Source organism: Penaeus vannamei, chromosome 10 (genome assembly GCF_042767895.1).
Source record: "Penaeus vannamei isolate JL-2024 chromosome 10, ASM4276789v1, whole genome shotgun sequence".
NCBI classification, from domain to species: domain Eukaryota; kingdom Metazoa; phylum Arthropoda; class Malacostraca; order Decapoda; family Penaeidae; genus Penaeus; species Penaeus vannamei.
Window position 1 is genome coordinate 7,924,099 of NC_091558.1, and position 21,192 is coordinate 7,945,290.

Sequence of the window (21,192 nt, forward strand, 5' to 3'; positions counted from 1 at the left end):
CTGGCAGATGCGTCACCTGAAGAGTTTCTTTGAAGCCAAGAAACTGGTGTAATTACTGGGGAAGAATTTAGGATTTATTTATATATAATGTTTTTTTTTTTTCTACCACCTTTAAAACTCCAGGCTTAGAGCACCATGATTAACAAAAAATAGCCAGTGTTCCTTTCATTAAAAGATTGTGGTAAAATTCATCTGTTTTGACAGTGGGTCACTTATAACTTCCTTTGATAGGGGAAGAATGTACCTGCATTTTCTCTAAATTTGATAAGTGGCCCAGAAATGGAGTATGACATCAGGTATTGTATAACAAGAATCTTGAATGTGAAATTCCAACCTTAATGTATAAAAGCAAAAATATCTTCTGCAAATGTTCTCTGTTCATGTTTCTCATTTCATCTTGTCCTTTTATGATGTGTTGAGGGCCTTGAGCATCGCTTTGTTTTGCTATGCTTCAGATACTGATCAGGTTATAGATTTGCCATACATGCTGCAGAAAGAATGATAAAGCTTTGACCTTTTCTTCCATAGAAAGAATGTATGCACTAGCTGGGTGTAAATATCACTTGTGATTAGATTATTATTGATGACAAAATAAATGGGAAAAGTAATTTTTTTTACTTTTTCATTTTCTTTTTTGTTTCTAGTAAATACTTATGGTAATAAAGATGGAATTAAAGTTTGAGGTTTCAAAAAGATTGGATATGTTATGGTTTTAGACATTATGTAATGTCACTTTATTGCTAAATACTGAAGAATCTTTGCACCTTTTTTGTATCGTTTCCTGTAATTGTTGAAGTATGAGTTGGTCTAGAAAACATTTTTTTAATAAAACAAACTTGTTTATTTCATCTAAGCTTCTTCACCTACATGAAAGATGTAAATACCATAAAAACTGGAATGTAGAATCTTCTAGGTAATAAACCAGTTGATGAAATTGAAAAAGTTGGGTATAATTGGAGCAGGAAATGGGCCTAATCTCACCCCCCCCCCGATCCCATGCCTGTTGTAGGTCTTGGTCTTTTCTTTGTAATATCCCTTTCTGTTCCACTCATTCTATGGTCCTGTCTATGCTTTTCTACAGCCCGCACCTGTTTTTCCCACCTATCCTCCCTACACCAACCTCCCAACCTATAGAGAATCCCACACTTTGTTTTGACAGCCTGTTCTTCCTCAGATGCATACATATCCTTCATTTGATCTAATCCCTTACCTAAACTCTAACCCATTCACTCAACTCCTTTACCCATCTTTAACCTTTCAATATTACTATAGATACTAGATGCATAACTATCACTCTTCACCACTCTGCTGTACTTTCCTATAGTGCTTTATGACCTTAGATGTTTAGCACATTTATTTTGCTTTTTAACCATTAACCATTGGCCTTTTCTTCTCCACCTTTCTAAAGTGTGAGGGCCATGTTAAAAGGATGAAAGGCTGGTTTTGTGTCAGTCCAGAATGGCCTTTGTACTCAATTTGCTATTCCTTCTTTACCATTTTCACTACCATTCCAACAAACAGCACTCTACAACCTTTGACATATAACATATTTTATCCTAATTAACTCAAAATTTTATTTTTACCTTTTTGCTGTAAGACCTTTCTTTAACTGGGGGCTTTGCCCCCAAGCCTCACCCTATTGCTATGTTTTGCATAGGCCACTAATGACCTTAGATCAGGGTTTCCCAACCAAGGGTGCTCACACCCTCTGGGGGTGTATGTAGCATTTCTAACGGGTGCAAGGTTTCCATCTTGAAGACAAGCAATTAATCTATTTGTTATTAATAATCAAGAAACGGGAAGAGAGCCATTGAATTGAAAATTTTTATGTAAACATTTTAAAGTTTATTCTTTGATTTTTACATGTAGATATTTCAAGCAAGTGATTATTTTTTGTAGGATTTATTTTAAAAATCTGATTTTTGTTAACATATTAGCAAATGAAAAAGAATATTTTCTTTTGAGCAAATTTAGTACAAATTCTTCACCTTTATCCATAAATAAGCTATAAATTCAAAGAGGGTGGGAAGACACTAAAAATTTTTAACAGGTGTAGGCTTAAAAAAGGGTTGGGAACTAGTGGCGTAGATGCCAATGTGGCAGAAAGTTTTCAGTAAATAATAAATAAATAGGCCTAAGGCTGCAAATTGACCCCCACTCCACCCCCAAATAATAATAATAGGTAAATACAGGTTGATGACGAGGGAAATGACACAACAGTTCATCCAATTATGTTTATTGTATAATTGCTGCAGGCAATTTCCTGACAACTTAGAAATACAGTGGATACTACTGGCTTATAACACGGGAGATTACTTTGGTTCACACAGCTATCTCATTGTCACAACTTCTCTCACATTTCAAGGCACAATCCTGGAAAGTATAAAAAATAAATTAGTTTTATTTTGAATATCCCCATATTTCCAAAAATCTTTTAAGACAATGTCTACAAAAATTGGATTATCTAGTGGTATTCCTGGTAAAAAAAATAAATAAAAAATAATAATCTACGAATATATAATGAATACATCTAATCCTGATATTGGCTAATGGTACCAATTTGATACTGGTATGATTTGTGGAACAAATCCCCAGAGTAAACCTCTCAAAAGAAAAATCTATCAGAGTCCCTAATCCTCACACACTAATGAATGATCCCACCCCCCCTTCCCCTTAAAAAGCAGTATAGGAAAGTGGGGAACATGCTGGAACCGATAATTAAGTACTCACAGAGGCACTTGTTCCTATGGGCATACCATCTAGAATCATGATATCCACTTCAGTTGGATCAAAACCTATTTATATATTTATTATTGTTTTTATTACATTTATTTAATCTACGTCATTTAAATTAATTTTGGAGTAACTGTCACTTACATTTAAATTTAAAAAAATAAATTCTTCCTCCCCTACAAAATCCATGTACTGTCCCCTTCAATTCCAATGTCATTATTCAGCAATACCAGTGTGAGAACAATCAGTATTCAAAGCACTTGCCAACATAAGTAGGGAGCATGTGTTGCAAATACAAGTCTCATAAAAAGTACGTCCACACACTGGCAATCCTGAGTGGTAAACCTTGGAAACCCATGGGATTGCATATTTGAATCAAAACATTTTAAAAGATAATCACTCCACACTTAGCCATTACAAAGCATATATCATTTACATGAAGAGTGCTCTATTCTATCTTCTTTTTAAGGGTATTTACTATTTTCTGCTGCTGTACAAAGTGATACTTTCAGTATTCATTTTTGCCTTTCCAAATGTAAACAACCAAATTTAAACTACATACAAAATCAGCCTGGAAAATAAAATATGCATTTAACAGAACTGTACTAAAAAGCATAAATATTAAAATATCCTCTGGTTTATGTAATTAAAAATATACATGCATAAAGAAATTATAAAATCATAAATAAAATTCACTAGCTAAAGTAAAATGTACAGAACAAAACAGACATGCAAGTTTTAATAATCCATTCCAAAGAAATATGCATTTACTATAATCCAATTCTGAAAGAGAGCATCTACTTAAAAATAACAATAACCATTGCATAATCAACATCCATTTACTATATTCTTGAGGAAAAGCAATAAACAGGACAGAGAGAGAAACTGAAATCCAGACTATAAGCCCACTAAACAGGAAGGCAAAGTGATAAAAGCAAGTGTTTCAACTTACCTAATTTACAGTCATTGAAAATTGTGAATGCATAAGGAATCCTCAAAAGAAGAATTAATATCGCTGCAAGTTACAGGCCTCATCACACCTTCGTAATCATGTAACTCAGAACAAATTACTCTAGAGCTTCCTCGAGTTAACCTATTCTGGTTAGTCAATAGAGAAAGTGGAGAGCAGCTGAATAATAATTTATAGTGTTAAATAAGTCTAGCTGAATAATTTTGAAAAACTTATAATTTAAAGTTTTATCAAATTATAACCAGCTTCAATACAGAAAACCATCATTTGCATTTCCTTGAAAATCATCTCAAAGATTTCAATTTTACAATTACTGAAATGTGTAGTAATAGTTATATTAGACAAGCCCCGTCTATTTGCCTCATTCCTTCAGTAATTTACTTTATGTTATCCACTACCAGCAACGTTGCTAATACCAGAATCGGATTTGTAAGATAATTACTGTACTTTATCTATTTTATCTTACATAACACTAATGTATTTTCATTATCTTGCATCATTATTTCACCATAATAATAATATCTGCCTTCTGATAGCTTACACAGAAACCTTAACCACTTGCTCATCAATTTACAAATGCAATGGTTCAGTTCAATAGAGAGATGTGCATTTTTTAAAATCCATCAGTAAGAAATACTTAAAGGGCTTTTTGCCAAAGTTTTAAAGAGAAAAGAAGAAATCACTATGACATAATTAATTTTGGGAGGATATTTAAATTTCTTAGACCAGTATGAGACACAAAAATACTGTTAGTCTCAAAACTAATATTCACTTTCAGGATAACTGAAACTTATACTTTATGTATGCATGTGCATGTACAACTTTGCTATATATGGAGATATAAGAGGTTGTGTGACTATACAAATGAGAGTACAAGTATGAGAGTGAGTGAATGAGTATGAGTACAAGTAGGAGTGGAGAGAGGGTGAGGGTGGGGAAGGGGAAGGGGAAGGGGAAGGGGAAGGGGGAGGGGAAGGGGAAGGGAAGGGAAGGGAAGGGAAGGGAAGGGAAGGGAAGGGAAGGGGGAGAGAGAAAGAGAGAAAGAGAGAGAGAGAGAGTGAGTGAGAAAGAGATAGAGATAGAGAGAGAGAGAGTGAGAAAGAGAGAGCGAGAGAGAGAGAGAGAGAGAGAGAGAGAGAGAGAGAGAGAGAGAGAGAGAGAGAGAGAGAGAGAGAGAGAGTGAGTGAGTGAGTGAGTGAGTGAGTGAGTGAGTGAGTGAGAGAGTGAGAGAGTGAGAGAGTGAGAGAGTGAGAGAGTGAGAGAGTGAGAGGCAGAGAGAGAGACAAAGAGAGAGAGAGAGACAGAGAAAGAGAGAGAGAGAGAGAGAGAGAGAGAGAGAGAGAGAGAGAGAGAGAGAGAGAGAGAGAGAGAGAGAGAGAGAGTGAGTGAGTGAGTGAGTGAGTGAGTGAATGAGTGAGTAAGTGAGTGAGTGAGTGTGTTTGTGTGTGTTTTGCGTGTGTGTGTGCTTTGCGCGTGTGTGTGTGCTTTGCCTGTGTGTGTGTGTGCTTTGTCTGTGTGTGTGTGTGTGCTTTGCGTGTGTGTGTGTGTGTGCTTTGCGTGTGTGTGTGTGTGTGCTTTGCGTGTGTGTGTGTGTGTGCTTTGCGTGTGCGTGTGTGTGTGTGTTTTGAGTGTGTGTGTGTGTGTGTTTTGCGTGTGTGTGTTTTGCGTGTGTGTGTGTGTGTGTGCTTTGCGTGTGTGTGTGTGTGTGTGCTTTGCGTGTGTGTGTGTGTGCGCTTTGCGTGTGTGTGTGTGTGTGTGCTTTGCGTGTGTGTGTGTGTTTTGCGTGTGGGTGTGTGTTTTGACTGTGGGTGGGTGTTTTGCATGTGTGTGTGTGTTTTGCGTGTGGGTGTGTGGGTGTGTGTGGGCGTGTGTGTGGGTGTGTGTGTGTGTGTGCGTGTGTGTGTATGTGTGTATGTGTGTATGTGTGTGTGTGTGTAGGTGTGTGTGTGTGTAGGTGTGTGTGTGTGTAGGTGTGTGTATGTGTGTGTGTGTGTGTGTGTGTGTGTGTGTGTGTGTGTGTGTGTGTGTGCGTGTGTGTGTGTGTGTGTGTGTGTGTGTGTGTGTGTGTGTGTGTGTGTGTGTGTGTGTGTGTGTGTGCATGTGTGTGAGTAAAAATGAGTACATATGTGCAAATGAAAATGAGTGTGTGTGGGTGTGAGTGCTTGAATAAGCATGTATTTCATATGTGAAATCCTGGCATACATACATAAATGTATTAATTCACAGTAGCATTTGCTAAACAGAAAAGAAAAAAAGGAGGGTCAGTTAAGAAACTAAATAATTATATAATGGCAAGGGAATTTCATGTTAGATAAATTATACTGCACAACAAACACTGAAATAAAATTGAAAATGCACACAGGAATGGATAACTATGATTATCATTCCCAGCAGATTAGGTGAGAGCAAATTTGTCAAAAATGTGCTCCTTATAGAGCTACTTTTGAACTAGTACCTATCATCTTAAATCTTGTTAGCAACTGCTGCAGCACATAGGTGGTAAGGACCCATGTGCGCAAGGAAACTCGGCCATGGAATATCTGGCTGAGCCTTTCCAGTTCTCTGGTGCTCTCCACTGGCTTGAGGGCCTGACTTAACAGGGCCTGACTTAACAGATGAGTGTGCTCCTAGTTTCACAATGGAGGCTGTTGGGCCAGTTGAAGGTACAACGCTGTATGATAAAAATAAATGCATTGAAGGACAGAGTACAAGCAGGATGCATTCCACTTTTTTTTTCAGAAAATACAACACTGAATCACACTAGTCTCAATATCTAAAATACCAATTCTGTTAATCTAAAATCTTATGAATTTAGATTTTGGCCTAAAATGTTTATATAATTTCACACAACACCAAAGAATAACAAGGCAATGACAATCTGTTAGATTTTGTAATTTGCAGTTTATTGAATGACAGAATAATTATATCCTTTTAACTTGGAGTTTTTACCCCAAGTGACTAGGCATGGTTCACAGACCATGTAACATTTACAGATCTATATTTATCTTTTTTTATTTTTTTTTTTTACTTGCATGGAATGACTCAGACATGTACATTCACCAAGCGACATTGTTTACCAAGTCCAGGTATCCATATTTGACTGTTCATCTAAACATTCTACTCCATTTTTGTTGTTCTTCTATATACCTGTCCTACAATAAAACTTAGCAGCTTGTACTTGCAATAACATTGAATCAAATTTTTTTTATACTAACAGGAGCAATACTCTACAACAAGTAAAACTTAATTTGGACTTGTTTAATGTTTTCTAAATTTCTTGAACAATCTTATTGCAAGTCACTGCTGTTTTAAGTGTATTCATATTCTCACAAGACATACTATATACAGGCAACAAGAACAGCAGCTTAAAACCATAACCCACATGATTAGAAGCCTTGTTAGCCAATCTTCAGCCAACTTTATATTTCATAGACATGAGTGGATGTATAAGGTTATCGAGAACTTTCGATATTAGTAGTAATGCAGTGTACCCATCACAAAATGGAGTTTGACTTTGATCATAAGCATTTGTGACAGCTGTACAAGCACTCTGAACAGCAATAAAACAGAAGCTTGAAAACTCCCAATGAGTACCTTAACTTAACAAGCAATTAGTATCCCTTGTCAAGTCCACAACTGAGAAATTACTGTACGTACAGGACGCGCATGGTATTGGTAAAGCCAGCTCCCTTCTGCCAGCCAGTCACCACAACAACTGGGTCGCCGGGCTTAATGAAACCACACTCCTTGCCATACTGAACAGCATAGTCTACACGAGCATTGACGTCATTCATCCAGTCTTCAATACGTTCAGCTGAAAATAAAGAGCCATGATTATTATATCAATATTAAAAGAATATACATAAATGCAGCCCAAAGATGATCTTATTTTCCAATTTCAAGCTTAAAAAAATATATATATATTTCATCATTAGAATAATAACTTTTCAATCTTGCAATCTGCCTAAAGAATTTTGTGAAACCATCGATACTAACAAGACATTGCAAGAAAAATCCAAAATAATTTTTCAATCTGCATCTATATGCAAAATACTGCCAGATGATCTGATCCCTGCAAACTTCCTAAAATATGCAAGAACAGTCTGAGAAATACTGAAGCTAATCTAACTTGAGATTTTCCCATATAAACTTTGTTTCACATATATTAACTAAGCCTGTCTTCCAGAGGCTGCAAATCTGCATCAGAATTATAATGAACTTTAAATCATTTAATCAAAATTTCCTATTCCAAATAATAATAGTTATAAGTCACCTATATGCCTCATTTTCTTTAAAGAGATTTGTTTCCTTTCAATATCATTATAAAGTGACATCTATAGCCAAAACAATAACACTAAATATAGGAACCTTCAGTAAATGATATCGTTTAATTCACTGGATAAAAATAAGAGCTGTGACAACAAAATTTGGTCAGTTTAAATTAATTTCACAAAAGAAAAAAAGAAAAGAGAAGAAAAAAAAATCTCTTATAACAGTTAGTTCTCTACCACACAAATACTATATTCTTGAGAATCCACTCACGGTATAAAATGAAACCACAAGGATAAGTGTCACACACAATCATCAACCAGTTGATTATTAGCATTAGCAGGTTTTCCAATAATGTAACATGCACATAAGAGAGATGTGTCAAACCAGTAAGATACAAACCTAAACAAGTAAACAGTGGGAAAGTTTTTTTCTTTCACAAACAATAAAATGATAAAATGCAATTTTCACATTTGTTTGGAAGCAGCAAACTAAGCATTACTTTTTGCCTAAACCTATTAATTTCACCAAAATGGCAAATTAGCTGAATTTTCTTTTTTTATAATCATCAAGATATTAATGAAACTACTTTTCATTCAATCATTCACATTCAATAAAGCTAATATTTTGGGGGCAATATGAACACACTCTTGTTAAACTTAAAAGTTCATCAAAAATACTTTTTTCCCAATAATCTTTATTCCAATACTTTTTCACAAATGAATCTTTCATCCTCCATCCCCTTCAGTATTTCTAACCACTCACAACAGGACTACCCTCCACCATACCAATCCATGTACTGGGTTTCAAATACAGTCTGCCTCTCAAATGAAAAATTAGAAGCACTAGAAACATACACTTCACCCCTTCGATCCAGGTGGTATTAAATTCCCATCATGGAAAATTCTGGGTCGAGGGCCGGGTGAAGTGAACATGCCATCATCAGACAAAATGGCCATAGGCCAGGTGATGTGAAAACCTGCTGTCATGAACGAAGGCCAGGGTGACGGAAAAGACTCATCATGAATGCATAAACCTCTTAATCTACTAGCGACAGTAAATTTTCAAGCAAAAACTATTGTTTTCCAGGTGGCTTCAAAATCGGCAGGCGTATGAGTCCGGGAACCTGCCCATGTGCCGCCAACCACAGGCAACAAAATTAGAGAGCAAGCTTTGATCTAGTGTCGCACCGGCAGGATGCCCAGTAATGTTTATATTTCAGGTGTCCCAAATGTGTGACACCCATCGTAAGTGGGTTATAGTGTTATGAAACACATTTGGCTTTTAGAAAAGGGCTTTTGCATTATTCCCATCAATAAACAAATGTGGAAAGTATGGTGCATAAGCCATGACTGGGAGAACGCCGTCTCCAGGGAGGACGCCATTTCCATGCTCAACATAATTTTCCTGGCCACTATGACTGGCAGTGTAGGTTGTATTATGGAAAAAAGAAAATTATGAAGAAATAAGCTATTTGACTCAAACAATTTTTTTTTTTTTTCTTGCACCAAGTCATTTACTACATAGAGAAAGGATATGGAGTCTGTGCAAGGAAAATAATCAATTACCATCTGGATAAATCAAATCAAAAGACATATAAACATGGCAAATTTTTTTTTTTTAAGTTTACGCAGATTACTTTGCAAAAGGCAGGCACAGAGTCCTGTCACCACACAGGAGTTTTCACGCGCTCCTGGCCTACGCGCCACACACCCAGGAGACTGGCCACTTACATAACCCACTGCCTGTATTTTTGGCATTGTGATTTCTGTGACAACCAGATCCAAGAAGGTAATCTACTCTCTACGCTGTTGAGTGCGACCTTATTTACTATTTAGGAAATTAAGCTAAATAGAGGCCTTAAGCCTCCATTTGAGAGGCTGTTTCTCCTCAATGACTGCAGTTTGAAAGGACATCATCCATAATAGGTGGTCTAATAAAATTTAATTTTATCTATGTGCTGCTTGGATTCCAATTGTTCAGAGCCTACCACTAAGGAAAAGCAAAAATAAGAATAAATACTCTAGATGAAAAAAAATATAAAGATCTTTTCCCACTATTCACTTTGTTGGTCATGTCAACTAATATAGGTTACTATTATGGAAACACATTTACATGTTTAAAATCATCTAAAAATTCTCAGAAAGTCCATATAACAGGAAAATACTCAACACAAATGGTGCAGGTTACATAAATATATACAGAAAAAAAATATATAATAAAAAATAAATAACCAAAAAAATAAATAAAAATAAATCAGCAATACACACTATTTGTTGCAAAGGATTATGTGGGCAAATCATGTTCAAATGAATCTAAAATGGAATGTGCCCAAGCAAATACAAAAAATCTAAATTTTTCAATAAATAAACACTACAACCAAAACAATATTTAACGAACATACCATTCTCATCCTCTGCATTAAGAAAAAAAAATTAAGAAAAATTACAACAACATTCATATATCATGTCTTAAAAAAACCCTTTTCTACATTTGAAGGTAAGTGCAACCAAAGGTCTCCTCTGACTAAATCGTCCAAAAATGTGTTCATTAACTGCTTTGTTAGTTAAAACTTTCACCTAAAAGATATGTTCATGTTAATGCACTACAATAATGCAATCATAGTGCAACAATGTAAAAATATTGGTGCTTATATTGAAGATAAAAGTTTAAACTGACAAAACACTTTTGGATGCACATGCCTTCGTTTGATATCTAGGCATAAAGCTCAAATTTTCAAGCAAAAGAATGCCCTTTGCTATGAAAGTTTGCTCATGCTATGGTTCATTCTCATTTCAAAAATTCCCTTCCCAATAACTATTGTTAAAAAGTATCATTAACAATAACAAAAATAATCCAAAAACAGTTCTTCAGTTATTGTTCATCTTTCCTAATGCAAAGGACGAATACAATATCCAAAACCAGAGGGAAAGGAAAAGCAATGTATGTCACTGCAGCTTTCGAAGGACACTAATAACTCCAATTTGGATTCTTCAGTAACAGTAAATGTCTCCTGTAGTTCACAAAACAGACAAATGACAGGTGGAAAACACAACACTGATATTGGGTTTTCAAGAGAGGGAGGCAGAAAGGGCAGGGGAACTATAACACTAAAGGTAATCTGAAAGCAACACAGTTCAAGGCATCTGGAATAGTTATCAGCCATGAAAAAGCATTTTAAGCCATATTACAGTTTACAACCAAACTCTTTTTACCGAATTCATGATTTAAGTTTGATTCAGTCAAAGGTATCAGTTACGATGATGCCAATATGTATAATTTGTATCTTATTTTCATTTTTCTATTCATAGCAAATGAGAATGTCTACAGATTTGAAGTTAAAAGTTGATGAGAATGAAAACTGGATATAAAAATTCACATTTCTTTTTAAAATTTTGTCAATTATAAAAGAAATCTGCTCTCACTTCTTATAACATAGTTTCTTCTAATCAATAAATCTGAAAGAATTCAGAGTTTATACAAAGTACATTATCATTCACAGGACAACAATCATTATAAGTATAAAGATTTTCAAATTCATCAATCAAGAGTTTGTTGAAAATATGATCACACCCCGCATCTTAATTTAGGCCCATAGATATTTTTTTTTTAAATAATTTGCCGTCAGATAAAGCTGAAATTATCCTTTAACATTAAAAGAAAAAAAAGTTCTGAAAATACCTTATAACTACTCCTCTTAAATAAACTCACCATTTGATTATACACTGTATCATATGTACAAGCTTTATAGTGCTGTAACACAAGACACACACCTCCAATAGCCATTAGGTGGAAGTCATTGACAACTTACATCTACTGTTAAAAAACAAATTCTGGGTAAACTTTACCAGACTTCTAATTTGAAACCCTTTTTGTACTAAGCCAATATTCAAAAATATATACTGAACAGATGGCAAATCCAGATAATTCTCAGGTGTTGATAATTTTTTTTTTTTTATTATTTCCACAAGAAATCTGGCCAAGATAGGAACTGGACAAGAGGAGCAGGTGATAAGAAGCTGCAAACATTTTACAGAAAAAGAAGGAAATAAACAACCGACTGTGTGTGGTCTCAACTTTTTAGTGCAAAATGCAGTTCATAATAACAATTAATAATTCAATGTGAAACCACAAAACAAATAAATGTTAATATTCCTTTGACACACATCTACTTTTCTCAATAAAAACATTTAAAAAAATAAAACAAAGGTTAAAAGCTTCACAGAGTAAACTGCAAAAAAAATATATAAAATGAAATGTAAATCAATAAAATCAAAGAAAGAAAAGGGATGACAAATGCAAATTCTCACAAAGAAACGTACCATTCTGAGGCACTGGATTACAGATGAAGGAGATTGGAAGAAAGAGACTGGATGTAGAAATACTGGGTTGGATTGCCATGCTGCCTATTTTTCTATCCCTAAATTGGTCTTAAATTTCTTTCTCTGTTACTAAACAATCTCTAACTATGGCTTCTTCCTCTTTTGTACATATCAACAATGCATACTAGTACAGTACACATAAATAAAATTTTACAACTTTATCTACAGACTGATATTGTCTGAAAAGCTTCATAATTTAATCAAGATAAACAAGAACACCAGAAATGATATCTGTATGTACTTTATACAATTACATCGTAGGTAAGTTCAAGAATTTAATCATATATATAATATATATATATATATATATATATATATATATATATATATATATATATATATATATATATATATATATATATATATATATATATATAAATATATATATATATATATATATATATATTTATATATATATATATATATATATATATATATATATATATATATATATATATATATATATATATATATATATATATATATATATATATATATATATATATATATATATATATATATATATATATATATACATATATAATATATATATATTATATATATATATAATATAATCATGTTTTCATAGAACATGCACAATCATCTCACACACTCTTATATGTTACACCACTTCAATAGATCAGGATTTTCACCTTTCTTCCCTCTACACCTTTACTCCTTCAATTCACATTAGAATATTTTAATCTATTGATCTACTAACCTCAATAAATCAATACTGCATAATAAATAAGAGTAAACCCTGTACTATGAACAATATATTCGTATTTTATATACTAAAACATATATACATATATCTAAGTGCCCATAATACATACCAGTGTAGTGGATGGGAATAATGCCACGGTAGAGATGGCACTGTCTGGCCACCTGTGGGTATCGTGTTACAGCCACAATTGGGCAGCGAGGCCTGTACTTTGAAACCAGATGAGCAGAGCGACCAGTGGTGGTAATAACAATAATAGCTGTGGCCATTGCTTTGAATGAAGCTTCAACAGCAGCAATAGCTGTGGTGTGTGTTGAGTCAGTAGGCAGATGGACCTAGAAATAAAGAGTAATTTCTCTATATAAGAGATAGTTATCAACTGTATGATCATATACATTTCTCAATGGTGTATCAATGGATTTTTTTTCAATTTCTTATATCTATCTACTCTCCTTCTATATATTATATCTTTATTCAAACTAACTATAGCATGCCATACTCTCCTTCTATATATTCCTTCTTTCTTTAAACTAAATATGGCTAGTCAGACAATCTCAAATTGGTTTGCTAGTTAAGCTACTATCAGGTCTATTTATACAATACTCCATAATGTTAACCCATTCGTCCCAGGTGTCACATATATGAGACACTGGAAAAAATAAACATTGCCTGGCGGCCCGCCAGTGTGATGCTGTCTCGGGGCTGCGCCCCGACGCAGCAGCGGCGCGTGGCCGGGCGGGCGGACGGACTCCGGGGCAGCTCCGCCCGCCGATTTTGTAGCCGCCCGGATTTTTTTATTTTGGCTACAAAATGTACCCGGCGTGACTGGGTTAAGGCATAAGCATATCCAAATTTTGAAGTGAAAATACATATCTTCAACATTACCTGCTGAGACAGCTCAGTGAAGAGTTGCTTGTGCCAAATTGCAGCTTCAGCTTCACGTGCAATGTTGGCCATGGTTCGTACACAAACAAGAGGGTAGCCTCCCTTAGCAGTTTCACCAGACAGCATGACACAGTCAGCACCATCAAGGATAGCATTACCCACATCAGACACTTCAGCACGTGTGGGACGGGGCTTCTTCACCATGGATTCCAACATCTGGGTAGCACAAATGACTGGCTTTCCAACCTGTGGGGAAAGAGTAAAATAATTTGATTTAGGAAACCACTTTGTAATTTGAAAAAAGAAGAAGCAAATAATAAAATCATTGATAAAGTTCAACCTCATAAATAATGTAAATGGATTATATTTTCAAGAAATAAAATCTAAATATTCTGTTCAAAAATATTCTGAAACCAAACATCGCAAATGATACTAGAATGAATAATTCAACATTCTACAAATTTTGATAGCTTAAGTGTTGTCTCAGCTTTCCTATTAGCTGATTTAGGTCATATTTCACAGCATTTTGTATGACTAGAAAATTTCATGCTTTAGTTGGAATACGATCCCCTTCAATCAAAAGAACAAATTTGAATGGAATTTTTGACATGTTCTTCAAGAAGAAAGACATGTATATCTATTATTCCTTTGAAGAACTGAACTTACTTTGTTGCACTTGGCAATCATCTGTTTCTGGGCCACGAAGACCTTCTCAGCAGGAATCTCAATACCCAAATCACCACGAGCAATCATGATACCATCTCCCTCTTCAATGATGTCATCAATGTTCTTGCATCCCTGGTGATTCTCAATCTTGCTGATGATTTTGATATTCTTGCCCTTTTCGCCTGAAACAATATCATACATCAAATATTACACCCACAAAATGTCTCAAAAAAAAAAAAAAAAAAAAAAAAAAAGGAGATCATAAATACATTAGTTTATGTCACATTTCAAGGGAAAAAAAGATATTAGAGGCAACCTCACCAAGAACATCTCTGATCTCACGGACTCCAGCAGCATCACGGATGAAGGATGCAAACACAATGTCTACTCCCATTTTGACACCAAGGAGGAGATCACCACGGTCCTTCTCAGAGACTGCAGGAAGGTCTACTGGAACACCTGGGAGATTCACTCCCTTCTTGCTCCCAAGCATACCTCCATTTTCAACCTCACAGTCAATGGAATCACTGCCTTTAGATCAAAAACAAAATATATAATTTATCCAATTTCTTTTTTCTAGCTTCATTATAGCTATACAATTTATCCAATTTCTTTTTTCTAGCTTCATTATAGCAAGACTTTTACTAAATAATAGTAATCATAAATAATCATAAATACTTCCACATTATGGACTTAAAATGCATAGTTTGTTTCCTATAATCTTTTGTACTGATAATGACTTTCCTGTTTAGGCCACAGCAAATTTTTTCTTGAGTAGCAGACCCACCGACATTTATTTCCAAGAAAAAAATCATCAAATTTTTCACTGACATCATGATGTCCGTGAAAGAAGCAAAAAAATAAATATAAATCAATTTGTCTCTAATTTATTGTGTATGGTATCGTTTCTCCCGTCCCCAAAACAAAAATAAAATATATTTGGCAGAAATACCTTACTCTCATGCATCATGTCATGCCTATTGTCTACCGTTAATGTTTTATTTTGATTTCCAAAACAATAAATTCTGGTTGAAAGAATTCTTTGTCTGTTTTCATTCAACTCCTCGAAGACTTCTAGGAAGACAGAATTGTACTTCTTCCAGGTGGGGCTGGAACTGATACCTTCCTTTACTTCTGATCTTTGGAAGGTAGGAGGTACACTTGTCTTATTTTGGTGCTGGGGATTTTTTTTTTCTTTTCTCTTTTCCCTCCCACCAATATTTCATTATCACCAGACTTGCTCGCTATTCAAGAAAAAAAATTGCTGTGGCCTTAGGTACAGCAATCCTTAAATTTTTTATTAAAAACAATTACATAAAGAAGGGATTCAGAATCAATGTATGTGTAGGCACTACCCTTAACTTACCCACGTCCTTAGCAATAAGAGAGATAAGGCCATCATCAACAAAGATGCGGTTGCCAGGCTTCACAACTTTGGTAATGTTGACATAGTCCAAGTAAAGCACGTCTTCTGAGCACTTTTCATAGTAACTGGCATCTGTGGTCAACTTGATTGTAGCACCTTCTTTCAATTCAATTTCAGCTGATGGTCCCTACAATAAAAGAGCTCGTTAATCAAACCAGCTATGGAAAGGAAAGGAGAGGAGGAAGAGGAAGAGGGAGAAGAAACAATGAGGGAAGAAAAGGAATAGGGAGAAGAAACAGGAAGCAGAAAAGGGAAGACGAAGGGGGAAAGGAAAAAGGGTGAGGAAAGGAGAAAGGGAAATGTATTGTGGTATGGGTATGAGCATGGGATGGGCACAGGTATGGATACAGGTTTGAGTACAGTTATGGATAAAGACTAGGGTAGGGATAGAAATAGGAAGATGAATGAAGATAGAAACAATGGTAGGGATTGGAAGAGGACAGGGACAGATATGAATAGGAATTGGGATAGGAACACGTGCAGGAACAGGAGCTAGGATGGAAGCCACAAAGATAGAGAAGGAAATAATTATGCATTAACTGCTTGGATCCAGGTGACGTGATCATCCAGTCATGAAAATTTTTTGTTGAGGGCTGGGTGACGTGAACCAGCTGTCATGAACAAAGGCCAGGGTGTTGGAAAGATAATACCAATGAGTAATGACTGGAAAAGCGCTAACCCCAGGGAGGACGCAATTTCCTTGAGATATATAACAAAAATAACAAATATATTTTTTACTCACATAGAGAGATGGGAAATAAGATATCACCATTTGGATATAGCAAATCAACAGACAAATATGGACATTGGAAAAGAAAGAAAGAAAAAACAAGAAAAGAAAAAAAAGTTAAAAAAGAAAAGAAAAAAAAGATGGTTTATACAAAATAACTTTTGTCTTGTCTTGTCACCAAAAACAAGTGTTCGTGTACACCATGTCTATGCACCCTATGCCCAGCCTCGTGGCCACTTGCATAACCTAATACCAATAATTATGGCTGTGTGACTGCCAAGACGCAACTGGATCCAACAGATTAACACACAATATCTCTTATAGACATGTGTTATTAACAAGGATTCTTTGTTAATGAATTACCAATTTGGATAATAGTAAATGAGACTTACACCTTCCAAAAGGCCAGTACGAATTTCAGGTCCCTTTGTGTCAAGAGCAATGGCAACAGGATAAGAATGCCCAATCTTGTCGGAATACTTCTGGGCTGCCTTACGGACATTCATCATGGTCTCGCTGTGGTATTCATGGGTGCCGTGGGAGAAGTTCATACGTGCGATGTTCATGCCAGCCTCCATCATTTTCTCCAGCATCTCTACAGACCGAGAGACAGGTCCTGGAAAAGAAAGGATGTAAATTATCGTTAAAAATAGTATAAGCTTAAAATATCAAATACTAAGTATGACATATTTCCCGCAATGTAAATTATCGTTAAAAATAGTATAAGCATAAAATATCAAATACTAAGTATGACATATTTCCCGCAATGGTATTTTTCTTTTGATTTTAAATCATATGAAATCATCAGGTAACAAGCCGGTTCAAATAAAATCAAGAAAAAATAATCTCTATAGAAAAAAGGCAATATTGTTGCTGATATCTTTAAGTAAACCATCTTCTTACCAATGGTGCAGATGATGCCGGAGAGTCGCTTCGAGAATGGTTTGGAGTCAATATCCAGGGCCGCCATATGGTCCACCTGGGTGTGGGTATCTGCGGCCCCAAGTTGCATGGGTGCTACCTTCGACATCTGCAAGGAAGTAAAAGAAACAGTATTAATTCACAAAAGCAAAGTACTCTCATTTGCATTAGTGATGCTTATAAAGTGCATCTGTGTAACCCATAGGAGTGAGGGAGTGAGTGAGTGAGTGAGAGTCTGTTTTATTTATTTATTTGTTTGTTTTTGTGTGTTTTGTTTGTTTGTGTTTTAGTTGTTTGTTTATGCGTATTTGTGTGCTTTGTTTGTCTGTGTGTTTGCATTTTGTTTCTTTGTTTGTATGTCTATTTTGTTTCTTTGTGTGTTATTTGTTTGTTTTGTTTATTTGTTTGTGTATTTTATTAATTTGTTTGTTTATTTCTTTGCTTGTGTGTGTTTTTTATTTATTTGCTTATGTGCATTTTGTTTGTTTATTTATTTGTGTGTGTATTTTGTTTGTGTGTGTATCTTGTTTGTGTGTGTATCTTGTTTGTGTGTGTATCTTGTTTGTGCGTGTATCTTGTTTGTGTGTGTATCTTGTTTGTGTGTGTATCTTGTTTGTGTGTGTATCTTGTTTGTGTGTGTATCTTGTTTGTGTGTGTGTTTTGTTTGTGTGTGTTTTGTTTGTTTGTTTGTTTGATTTTGTGTGTATGTTTTGTTTGATTTTGTGTGTATGTTTTGTTGGTATGTTTGTGTGTATGTTTTGTTGGTATGTTTGTGTGTATGTTTTGTTGGTATGTTTGTGTGTATGTTTTGTTGGTATGTTTGTGTGTATGTTTTGTTGGTATGTTTGTGTGTATGTTTTGTTGGTATGTTTGTGTGTATGTTTTGTTGGTATGTTTGTGTGTATGTTTTGTTTGTATGTGTTTTGTTTGTATGTTTTGTTTGTATGTGTTTCGTTTGTATGTTTGTGAGTATTTTGTATGTTTGTGTGTGTGTTTTGTTTGTTTGTGTGTGTGTTTTGTTTGTGTGCGCGTGTTTTGTTTGTGTGCGTGTGTGTTTTGTTTGTGTGCGTGTGTGTGTTTTGTTTGTTTGTTTGTGTTTTGTTTGTTTTTGTTTGTGTTTTGTTTGTTTTTGCATGTGTTTTGATTGTTTTTGTCTGTATTGTTTTTTTGTGTATTTTGTTTGTTCATGTGTGTGTTCTGTGTTTGTTTGTGTATGTGTTTTGTGTTTGCTTGTGTGTGTGTTTTGTGTTTGCTTGTGTGTGTGTTTTGTGTTTGCTTGTGTGTGTGTTTTTGTGTTTGCTTGTATGTGTGTTTTGTGTTTGCTTGTATGTGTGTTTTGTGTTTGCTTGTATGTGTGTTTTGTGTTTGCTTGTGTGTGTTTTGTGTTTGTGTATGTGATTTGTTTGTGTGTGTGCTTGCTTGTTTACATGTGTTATTGTGTGTGTGTTTGTTATTGTGTGTATTATTGTGTGTGTGTGTGTTATTATGTGCGCATGTGTTATTGTGTGTGCATGTGTGTGTTATTGTGTGTGTGCGTTATTGTGTGCGTGTGCGTTATTGTGTGCATGTGCGTTATTGTGTGCGTGTGCGTTATTGTGTGCGTGTGCGTTATTGTGTGCGTGTGCGTTATTGTGTGTGTGTGCGTTGTGTGTGTGTTCGTTATTGTGTGCGTGTGCGTTATTGTGTTCGTGTGCGTTATTGTGTGCGTGTGCGTTATTGTGTTCGTGTGTGTTATTGTGTGCATATGCGTTATTGTGTGCGTATGCGCTATTGTGTGTGTATGCGCTATTGTGTGCGTATGCGTTATTGTGTGTGTATGTGTTATTGCGTGCGTATGTGTTATTATGTGTGCGCGTTATTGTGTGTGTGTTATTGTTTGTGTGTGTGTGTGTGTGTGTGTGTGTGTGTGTGTGTGTGTGTGTGTGTGTGTGTGTGTGTGTGCACATGCGTGCGCGAGTGGGCGTGTGTGTGTGTGTGTGTGTGTGTGTGTGTGTGTGTGTGTGTGTGTGTGTGTGTGTGTGTGTGTGTGTGTGTGTGCGTGTGAGTGCGTGTGTGTACATATGTGCTTGAACATGTTTGTTTATTTGGTTAGGTGTGTCTGCCCGAGCATTTGTGTCTGCGTGCATATGCGTGTGTTTGTGTATGTATGTGCACATGTATCCTTGCATGTGTGCACAGATGTGTTTGTGCAGGTGTTTGTTTGTAGTCATATCCATTTTTAAAGCATTTTTTTTTTGTGCAGGCACAAAAATACCAGCACATATACATTCCCCAGCAATCAATAAATACCTGAGTCACATCAGCAAACTTAGAACAGCACACCCAAAACACCATAGTAAAAATAACCACCACTTATATTTCCATACTGTTTCCAGTTATACTGAAATGCCAACAATGCCAACTAGCTAGGCAAGCTATAATATCTGCTTTTAGAATCTTTCTGACTCGACTCCATTGCCACTGTGCACTTTCACAAGCTCAGGCACCAACTGTGGTCATCCCTTCACCAATAAGCCAAACAATTCTTACCTACTTTACTATTCCACCACCACCCCTTCCTTCTCCTCCCCCATTTTGACATTCCAAAAGCATTTGTATTTTCTTCACAACCTCTTTCCCCTCCATCTCCACTACCATCACCTTCACACCACTCCAACCTCCTCCACTTCCACTCCACTCCACTCCACACCAACCTCCTCCACTTCCACTCCACTCCAACCTCCTCCACTTTCACTTCCACTCCACTCAACACCAACCTCCTCCACTTTCACTTCCACTCCACTCAACACCAACCTCCTCCACTTTCACTTCCACTCCACTCAACACCAACCTCCTCCACTTTCACTTCCACTCCACTCAACACCAACCTCCTCCACTTTCACTTCCACTCCACTCCACACCAACCTCTTCCACTTCCACTCCACTCCACACCAACCTCCTCCACTTCCACTCCACTCCACACCAACTGCCTTCACTTCCACTCCACTCCACACCAACCTCCTCCACTTCCACTCCACTCCACACCAAACTCCTCCACTTCCACTCCACTCCACACCAACCTCCTCCACTTCCACTCCACTCCACACCAACCTCCTCCACTTCCACTCCACACCAACCTCCTCCACTTCCACTCCACACCTACCTCCTCCACTTCCACTTCCACTCCACTCCACACCAACCTCCTCCACTTCCTGTCCAGACCAACCTCCTCCACTTTCACTTCCACTCCACTCCACACCAACCTCCTCCACTTCCACTTCCACTCCACTCCACACCAACCTTCTCCACTTTCACTTCCACTCTGCTCCACACCAACCTCCTCCACTTCCACTTCCACTCCACTCAACACCAACCTCCTCCACTTCCACTTCCACTCCACTCAACACCAACCTCCTCCACTTCCACTTCCACTCCACTCCACACCAACCTCCTCCACTTCCACTTCCACTCCACTCCACACCAACCTCCTCCACTTCCACTTCCACT

General features: G+C 36.2%; 2 protein-coding genes across 8 annotated transcripts in view; one reads left to right on the forward strand and one right to left on the reverse strand.

The window, feature by feature from the left end:
- Window positions 1-843, forward strand: part of eca (transmembrane p24 trafficking protein eclair) — a 14,024-nt gene extending 13,181 nt beyond the window's left edge. The window contains exon 5 of the mRNA XM_027381858.2: window positions 1-843. This exon is cut by the window's left edge and continues 98 nt beyond it. Coding sequence (XP_027237659.1) covers window positions 1-52 — 52 coding nt within the window. The 3' untranslated portion in view covers window positions 53-843.
- A 1,377-nt stretch (window positions 844-2,220) lies between these two features.
- The window catches only part of LOC113828822 (pyruvate kinase), a 28,572-nt gene continuing 9,600 nt past the window's right edge, over window positions 2,221-21,192 (reverse strand). For 2 of the 7 annotated variants that reach the window (XM_070126274.1, XM_070126269.1), the window contains exons 2-12: window positions 17,689-17,815; window positions 17,178-17,401; window positions 15,996-16,182; window positions 14,951-15,160; window positions 14,630-14,811; window positions 13,964-14,209; window positions 13,191-13,413; window positions 12,295-12,306; window positions 7,361-7,517; window positions 6,159-6,374; window positions 2,221-2,373 (exon numbers count right to left, since the gene is read on the reverse strand). In XM_070126274.1, coding sequence (XP_069982375.1) covers window positions 6,167-6,374; window positions 7,361-7,517; window positions 12,295-12,306; window positions 13,191-13,413; window positions 13,964-14,209; window positions 14,630-14,811; window positions 14,951-15,160; window positions 15,996-16,182; window positions 17,178-17,401; window positions 17,689-17,815 — 1,776 coding nt within the window. In that variant the 3' untranslated portion in view covers window positions 2,221-2,373; window positions 6,159-6,166. The remainder of the gene's footprint in view (window positions 2,374-6,158; window positions 6,375-7,360; window positions 7,518-12,294; window positions 12,307-13,190; window positions 13,414-13,963; window positions 14,210-14,629; window positions 14,812-14,950; window positions 15,161-15,995; window positions 16,183-17,177; window positions 17,402-17,688; window positions 17,816-21,192) is intronic. The other 5 variants (XM_070126275.1, XM_070126271.1, XM_070126276.1 and 2 more) reach the window with 3 other exon arrangements.